The following is an 8,552-nucleotide window of genomic DNA, read 5'->3' on the forward strand; positions in this document are numbered from 1 at the left end:
AATTTAGCGAAATAGATATGGATAAATATAATTTCACAAAAGTCAAAAACCCTAAACCCTGTCCAGTAGATGAGAGACGAAAAATAAACTTTAAATCAATGTTTTATATATTTTATTTATTTATTGTAATTATATATTTTAAAAATAGTAATTGATGACGTGATAGTAATTTCTTAATTACTAAAGAGGTAAATTTTTTAAATATTTTCCCAAGATAGACTAAAATATATGATATTTTAAAATATAAAAATAATAAAATAGATCGGTGGACTCTAAAATATTTCTTATATGTGGATGACATTATTCTCATCGGGAATAACCCTCGTTTCTTCAAACTTTTGAAACAGCACTAAGTGATACTTTCTTTGTAAAAAGTCTAGGCCTTCTAGATATTTTCTTAGGCATTCAAGTACATAGAAGGCCCGCCAATATTTTTCTTTGTCAAACTCAATACTTAAAAGATACTTCAACTCAAGTAAGGATGAAATCATGCGCACATGTGACAACTCCCCTTGCCACTAACACAAAACTGGATTTTCAAAGTTCCCCTTACTCTAACCCTACTCACTATAGAAGTCTTATAGGAGCCCTTCAATATTTAACATTAACACAATCTGATATATTTTACTCCATCAATCTTGTAGCCCAATTTATGCATTCCCCCACCACTTTTCACTTTGGACTAGCTAAAAGAATTCTTCAATATCTTAAAGGTACCATAGACTATGGCTTAGTCTTTTCAAAACCCTCATCACTAGATATCCTTGCCTTTTCTGATGTAGATTGAGGTAATTGCCCACTAGGTGATCCACCACCCAACATTGTCTCTTGGTTTGCAAAGAAATAACCCACAATATCTCGCTCCACTACTGAAGCCAAATACAGAGCCATGTCTTCTACATGTGCTGAATCACTTGGCTTTAGTCTCATCTAAAAGATGTGCACATTTATTCAACTTGACCTCCATCTCTTCTATTGGACAATTTATGTATTACTTACTTTGCCACAACCATATTTTTCACTATTGCAGTAATCATATTAGCATAGACTATCATTTTTTTCACGAGAAAGTAAGAATGAGATGTCTTCAAGTTCATCATATTCCCTCTGTCAACCAACTTGTAGACATTTTTACCAAACCTCTCTCTTCCAACTGGCTTCGACAATGTTGGATTTAGGATCCCATGACAATGTCCTCAACCAAGGTGGTGAGAGAGGAGAGAAAGAAGAAGAGGAGAAGAAATGAGAGGAAGAAGGAAGAAGGGAGAAAGAAGAGACCGAGACGACTAAAGAGATGAAGAGAGAGAGAAAAGTCTAAGAATGAATTTGAAAGGGAAAAGGGAGACTTAATGATTTACCCTATGCCTTAAGCCTCTATTTATAGTTGATGAAGGAACTTTACAATGACTACAATGCCCTTAGAGCTACAAGCTCTAAAAAAAAAAAAGACAAGCAAATATACATCATTCTCTTTAATTACACCCTTGTCCCATCCTTATAAGAAGACCGTTAAATTACACCCTCTGCCACCTTATAAGAAGCTTTCTGTAACTCGTGACTCATTTTTGCTTTCTGCCTACTAATGGGCACGATTCCTTCATAGAGAGTCAACTCCTTTTCCAAAAAAATGGCATAAATGTCTTTGTTTTTGACAAAAATATTTTCACTCATAGACCAAGTTTAAGTATCTTGGTTATTATCATCAAAATTAGGATACTTAGAGGAGTCTTTAGGCTTAATTCCAATACCTCTTGCCTTCTTCTTGGGAAGGAGAGCGGTAGTGTTTTGCCCCCTAAATGAGACATATATTTTTTTATTTTTTTTGGATTATGACATCACAATGACTTTAGATGGGTTAGTAGGCAGCCAAACCTAAGAGTTGAAGAAAAGCTCCTCATTCAAATAAAACCCAAATATCTTTCTGTTTCCATTGCCATGTCAACTTCAGTAATAAATATAGTATCAAATGCATGCATTATTTCACAAAATTGGACATAGTTTGGCACCTGACTCTATTAGTTGCCGAAGGCATGCTATAGAAACTATCCAAATACGAACTTTTTTAAAGAGTAGAGACTTGATATAGAGAAACATCATATTAGGTACCATGAAGCTAGTGTTAGGAATTACACGATCTAATTTCAAACTAACGAGAGTAATAATAATAATCACAAATTGCCCTTAATAAAATAATAGTCAATATATCGTGGACTTTTCAGGAGTTCCCCGCCTCCCTTCCAACCCCTACGACGACCTTACCTCAAAGGTGTAAGGCATTGATTAGGCTCCATAACTTAACAACTAGTGCACAACAACCATGAGGCTTATTAGAGATCACTACTACTACTACTACTACTACTACTAGATGACACTAGGAGATGATTAGGGCTTCAACTTGTGCCCCCAAGTCCTCCAAAATAGAAGTGTTGGCCAATCGTGGCAACATCGCCTGCGTTGTTTCCTAACTTATAGCAATGTGGTGTTGGTGTAATTGGAATAAGATTACTTGGGGCTTTTATGAATTGCATGTTACTGTCTATCACCTTCATATTACTCATATAAGCTGCCTTTTTATAGCCTTCAGCGGGGAAACTACCACTCCCCATTGGAACATAAGTTGTGTGAGGAACAACAAAAGAAGTTGTTTCTCCTCCCCAAGTGATCCTGTTTGAATCTTTAGCTAGAGAGTTGAAGAGAATATTTGGCCAGTACCCCACTGGTACATAACCATTACCGTCTTCGTACCTGAGCCACCTATCTCCAGAGGTGTCATTCTTATACACGAAAATGGTGATTTCCTCTTGAGTTCCATCGTATGTAGAGACCTTAGGCAATATCATTCCAGGAGTTATTTTTCTGTCTACTTGGACAAACCCACCTAGTGTTATAACAGCTTCCGGGTCCGTAATCATTCGCCTGCCACACCATAGAGACATTAGTTGATGGTAACAGCGAAATATCTTTACTGAAAGATTAATGGAAGATTTTTTAGAACTTACTGTAAAGAAAACGAAGAGGCAAGTTTCATTGCTGCCTCTGTGACATGATGGATATACCTGCAGTAAAGATAATCCACTCTTATACGATAGAAGCAGCTAAATTTCCACGAACTGATCGAGTAGATTAGAATAATTGTTACTTACATGCCATCCGACTTCTACAGTGTAAAGTACAGGGCCACGATTGGCAACCTATAACTGAGCAAGACTGAATAGTTTTGGGTATTAATCACTTGCTTCTATACGTTTATTGTCACTTGAGTTCCATAGTAGGGGCCACCTTGTTTTCTCTTGGCTGGAGAGGAAAAAAGTGATAGAAAAACTTGAACCTGCACTGTGTGGTTTCTGAGTAAAGGATGATCCAGAGATGGTTGCTTGTTTATATCAATACAATCGAAAACATCTCCAGCCTTGGTCTATTTCCACATAATGAAATTGAATGCATTAACCTTCAGAAAAAGTAACTAAACATTTGAAAGCTATAATAGACAGCGTACATTTAAAAATTTCACCGTGATCGTCGTCACCGGGGGCTTGTTCACAGATGCAAGGTATTTCTTCATCTTCACATCCTCTTCCACAGATACATCGAAAACCTCACAGAAGCCGTGGGAAACGAAAGCCAAAATGAGCAGCAACGTGAATAAACTATTATTCAACAGACGAGCCGTGGCCACGGAGTCTCTGCTCCTTCTTATAAGTATGAGAGAATCGGGCATCATTAGCACCATTAGACAGAGTATTGATTTGGTAGCAAAACAATTACGAAGAAACTTTTCGTCTTTCTTCACAACACGAACAAAACATCAAAATAAAATGACATATTACCTAGTGCTGCTTGTTGACTCTTTTTGCTTACACAGATTACCAGCATTGGTTGGTAACAAACATTAGTATTCCGCATCGGCCATGGATATGACAGAATGTACCAAAATGCAAAAATACCAGTCACGGGACGAATCTCTCATTCAAAGGTGGTCACTGGTTTTATAAAAAAAAAGTCGTGTTTTAACATAATTATATGAATAAAACAGTTCTTTATGACAGAATCAAACAGTAGTGAGTCAGGGATCATTGTCATTATATACTTCGGAAAATAGTTTTCGTTAAACTAAGTGAGAAAACATCAGACAGATTTTATGACGATCCAAAGTCCCAACTCGAATATTAACTTTACACCTCTTGGGTTGGCTTTCAACCATGTCACTTCAGTTTGGTGCATGCAATGAATGCAAATAGATTCTATTGGATGAGATTATTAATTGAGGTCTTTGGAAGACTTTGTTTGTTAGGTGTCATGTCTTGTAAATAACGAGAACTTATATAGAGATGACACAAAATTATAATTATGCAAGCTGGTGCATATTCTCTTATATTTTTTTTTCTTTTGAAGTATGTAACCCTAAGGGCATTGTAGTCATTGTAAACATCTTCCTACGACTATAAATACAGTGTCATCTAGTAGTAGTAGTAATAGTAACAGTAGTAATCTTGGTGTTGTGCACTAGCCTCATGGTTATTGTTTGTCGAAAGTTTATATTAAAATAAATGGGTACTTACTTTTTGGTACCTAATATGATGTTTCTCTATAACGAGTTTCTACTCTTTAAAAAAATTCATATTTGGATAGGTCCTGCATTATGCCTTCTTCAACTTGTCAAGTGCCAAACTAAGTCCAATTCTATGAAATAGTGGCAATGGAAACGGAAAGATATTTGGGTTTTATTCAAATAAGTTCTTGAGTTTTTCTTCAACTCTCATGTACAGGTTCAAATGAACCCAATTTAACCAGGTTTGGCTGCCTACTCACCCATCTAAAGTCATTGTGATGTCATAATCCATAAAAAATGAATGTCTCACAAAAGGGGCAACACACTACTCCTTTCCTTCCCTAGAAGAAGGCAAGAGGGTATTGAAATTGAGGCTCAAGACTCCTCCAAGTATCCTAATTTTGATGATAATAACCAAGATACTTAAACTTGGTCTAAGAGTGAAAATATTTTTGTCGAAAGCTGAGATGAGCAGCACTGCCACTGAAATAATTCTGCATTAGGTTTCCCCTCCATAAAATATGAATACTATATAATATAACTTTAATTTTACTGAATACTAATATTAAAATAAGATATTAAGCTTTACAAGATTTACATTAAAGTATTTATTTTAAAATAATAGATATAAGTAGTGAGCCCTACTTGTCTCAAGGAGGGGGGGGGGGGGGGGGGTGGGGGAGGGAGGGGAAGGGTGGTTGAACCCATTAGTGGTGCATCTCTGCCAGGTTGAGGTGAGTGAAGCAAATCATTCACTTGATGTGGCTATAGTGTTAACCGCTGAATCAGGATTCCCACCTAAATTCCTGATTCATCTGCTTGAACTCGTTGGGACGCAAGTTTCTGCTTCTCGCGACTCTTTGCTTCCTCCCAAATTTTTTTCTTCCTCTCGTTCCTGCTTTCTTCTCCCACTCGGCACTGTCTCCTTCTCCCTTTCACTTTCGGCCTCCCATGTGCTACAACCTCTCGCTCTCGGTGAAATTTTCTCTCTCATCTCCCTCTTGCTCTCGGCCCACAACAGCGTTGCTCTCCCTCTCCGACCTTCCTCCCCTCTCACATCTACCTCTCTTTTGCTCCCTTCTCTCGTTTCTCACTCTCTTTTCCACTAAAAATCCTCTCGATTTTCTTTGATTTCCCTTATTTCGGTTTTGATTTCCTTCTATTTCCCCCATTTTGGAGTCAATTTCTTCAATTCTACTTCGATTTCCCTTAATTTCCCCATTGGGCTTCAGTTTTCCCCAAATTTTAGAAGGTAACCCTAAACCCTAATTTTTTTATTAACTTACTGTTGTATTTGATTTAATTTTAATTTTTGTATTCGATATCTGTATTGATTGTTTAATTACTACATAATTTTGGGATTTAGGGTTAGGGTTTATGGTATTTAGGGTTTAATTTTGTCTTTATAACGTATAATTTTGGGTTTAGGGTATGGTTAAGGGTATTTAGGATTTTGAGTTAATGGTTTATGGTAATTTTTTTTAGGGTTCTCAGTCTTAAGGTAGGGTTAATAGAAAATAGGGTTCAAGGCTTTAGAGTTTGGGGTTTTCGAGAGGTTAGGGTTTAGGGTTTGGGGCTTAAGGATTTTAGGGTTGAGGGTATTGGTTTAGTATGGTTTACTTTATGGAATTAGGGTTAGGGTTAATTAAAATTAGGTTTAGGGTTTAGGATTTTGAAGGGGCTAGGGTTTAGTATGGTGTATTTTCTGGGATTAGGGGTTAGGGTATGTTGGGTGATGGAAGGTGGGTTGAGTCCAATTCAAACTAGGCTGAGTCACCTATGAGGGTGTCCATTAGCCAACGAAACACGACCCCCATCACTGATGAGGTATGGTTCGTAGTGGCCGAAAAGTCATATGGGGCTCTACTAGGGGGTCTTCATTGACTTGATGAGTGTGTTTTTGCATTGTTTTAGTCATCTGCAATGGAATTAGTTTGATTAATTTTTAAATATAATAGAATGTTGTTGAATAATTTTGAAGTGCTATGGAATGATCTTTCCATGTGACGAGGAGATTCGGGTGTTATAAATATTCACCTCGTGGTATTTTTTTCAATGTTTTTTGTGTTTCCATGTGTCCCTAGTTATTAGGACAGGTTAAGGTTGTCTGATTAAGTTTTTTTTTTTTTCATGAGGACTATCTCAGATTTAGATTATATATGGCTGGAAGAAGACAAAAAAAGATCGATCATATGACATTTGGACCTTCGAAGAAGACAGAAAAATGCTCGATCTCTTGGTTGAGCAGGTCAATACGGGGAACAAGTTGCCCAATGAGGTTTGGAAGGATGAGGAGTATATGGACTATGTCAATACACAGTCAATAAAAAAACTTGTGAGTAGCTCAAGAATCGAACAAAATCATGGAAGAAAACTTACCAAACAGTAACGAGCTGTCTCAATACTAGTGGGTTTGACTAGGATGCAACTACACAACGAGTTACTACTTGTCATTCTATATGGCAAGACTACATCAAGGTCAGTAAATCATGTTTTACAACAAAATATTTTGTATTTTTTTTATTACTAGAACTCTATTCTAAGACATCTAAAAGATATTTTTTTCTTGTAGGAGCATAGAGAAGTTGAGAAGTATAGACGTGAAGGGTAGCCACTTTACGACGAATTGGCTTTGGTAGCGGGAAACTCAATAGCCACAGGGACAACAAGTCAAACTTGCGTAGATCCGGGCAATGATCTCCTTTGTGATCCAGAACGGGCACTAATGGACGAGCTCGAGGATGTCGATATAGGTAAGGATACTCCATCACCATTCCTTAGCAGGAATGAGTCGCCACCTGAGCAGTCTCGAGAGGTAATCCGTCACCTTCAACTCGTCATAGAAAGAGAACTGAAATGTCCATTGATGACACTAGCAAATTCATTGATGTAATGAAGGATATTGTTGAGGCATTTAGGGATGTCATCAAGTTTAAAGATGTGAATACCAACAGTGATTGGTACGAAGCTCTCTTGAAATCTCGGACCTGTCGATAGAGTTGAAGTATCACATACTTGAATGGTTGGAGATGCCGAATAAGAAGGTCATGTTTATGAAGATGACCGTGAAAGACCAACTCGAGTGGCTTAAATTTTGTTATCGTTAATTGTAGTAAGGATTTTTAAGTGCACTATCTACTTTGGGATGAGTGTTTTTTATTTTAATGATGATTTTTGAATTATGACATTGTAAGACTTATCATTGATCTTTTATGAATGTCATTATGGTTGAGATTTTTTTTCATGATTGTTGTGTTGTTATTGTGTGGATGAATATAGTGGATAAGTATGGATGTGAACAATATGGGTGTAAATGGATATGATTGTGTAGGGTTGTGATTGAAGGTAGAAGTGTGGGAATGTGGATGAAAATGGATGTGTGAATGGATATGGTTGTGTAGAGGTGTGATTGAAAATAGGTTATGATTGAAGATAGGGGTGTGTTTGTGTTTCTCACTTTTAGGAAGAAACATGAACTATTTTTGTAGTTGTAATTGTGATTGTGGCGATTGTATTGGTAAGTTTCCATGGATATTATGACATATGAAGAAAAGATTGCAATTATGTTTGCACTCACAAGTATTTTGTTCACCATTGGAAGATACTATCTCTGCCATTGCAATAGACATGTACCATGTTCTTGTGGGATTGGTTGTCCATTGTATATGAAAAAGACACTAGACAAATCTCTTGTTAAATTTCAAAAAGTTTACTGGAAGAATTATTCAACCGAAGGCACTCATATTTGAGGAATACTATTGAGCGAATTTTTGGTGCTTTAAAAGCTTGATTTCAAATCTTTAAAGGCGCTCAGTTTCTTATAAGATCCAGATAAAAATTATAATTGCTTGTTGCATATTACATAATTATATACGTAGAGAGGATTACAATGATATGTTTGAAACGAAAGGTGATGATTCAGGTGATGAGTTTGGTGTAGGAGGTGATGAGGTCGAATTAGGTGTAAATAGTGATGAAGATAGCGACGATAGCGATAGTCTTA

At 36.7% G+C, this 8,552-nt stretch overlaps 1 protein-coding gene across 1 annotated transcript; it reads right to left on the reverse strand.

Annotated features, from left to right (window-relative positions):
* Positions 1-2,390: 2,390 nt before the first annotated feature.
* Positions 2,391-3,903, reverse strand: LOC137949460 (protein neprosin-like). Its single transcript, XM_068795508.1, has 6 exons — positions 3,868-3,903; positions 3,512-3,784; positions 3,329-3,415; positions 3,148-3,191; positions 3,000-3,056; positions 2,391-2,916 (listed from the first exon to the last, which is right to left on the reverse strand). Exons 1-6 carry the CDS (start codon positions 3,901-3,903, stop codon positions 2,391-2,393), a joined length of 1,023 nt encoding a protein of 340 aa, XP_068651609.1.
* Between the last annotated feature and the right edge of the window lie 4,649 nt (positions 3,904-8,552).

The sequence above is a fragment of the Aristolochia californica genome, unplaced genomic scaffold (assembly GCF_029961685.1).
Source record: "Aristolochia californica isolate CCGP_79_NKW_82.1479 unplaced genomic scaffold, dmAriCali1.0.hap1 SCAF_14, whole genome shotgun sequence".
Lineage (NCBI taxonomy): Eukaryota > Viridiplantae > Streptophyta > Magnoliopsida > Piperales > Aristolochiaceae > Aristolochia > Aristolochia californica.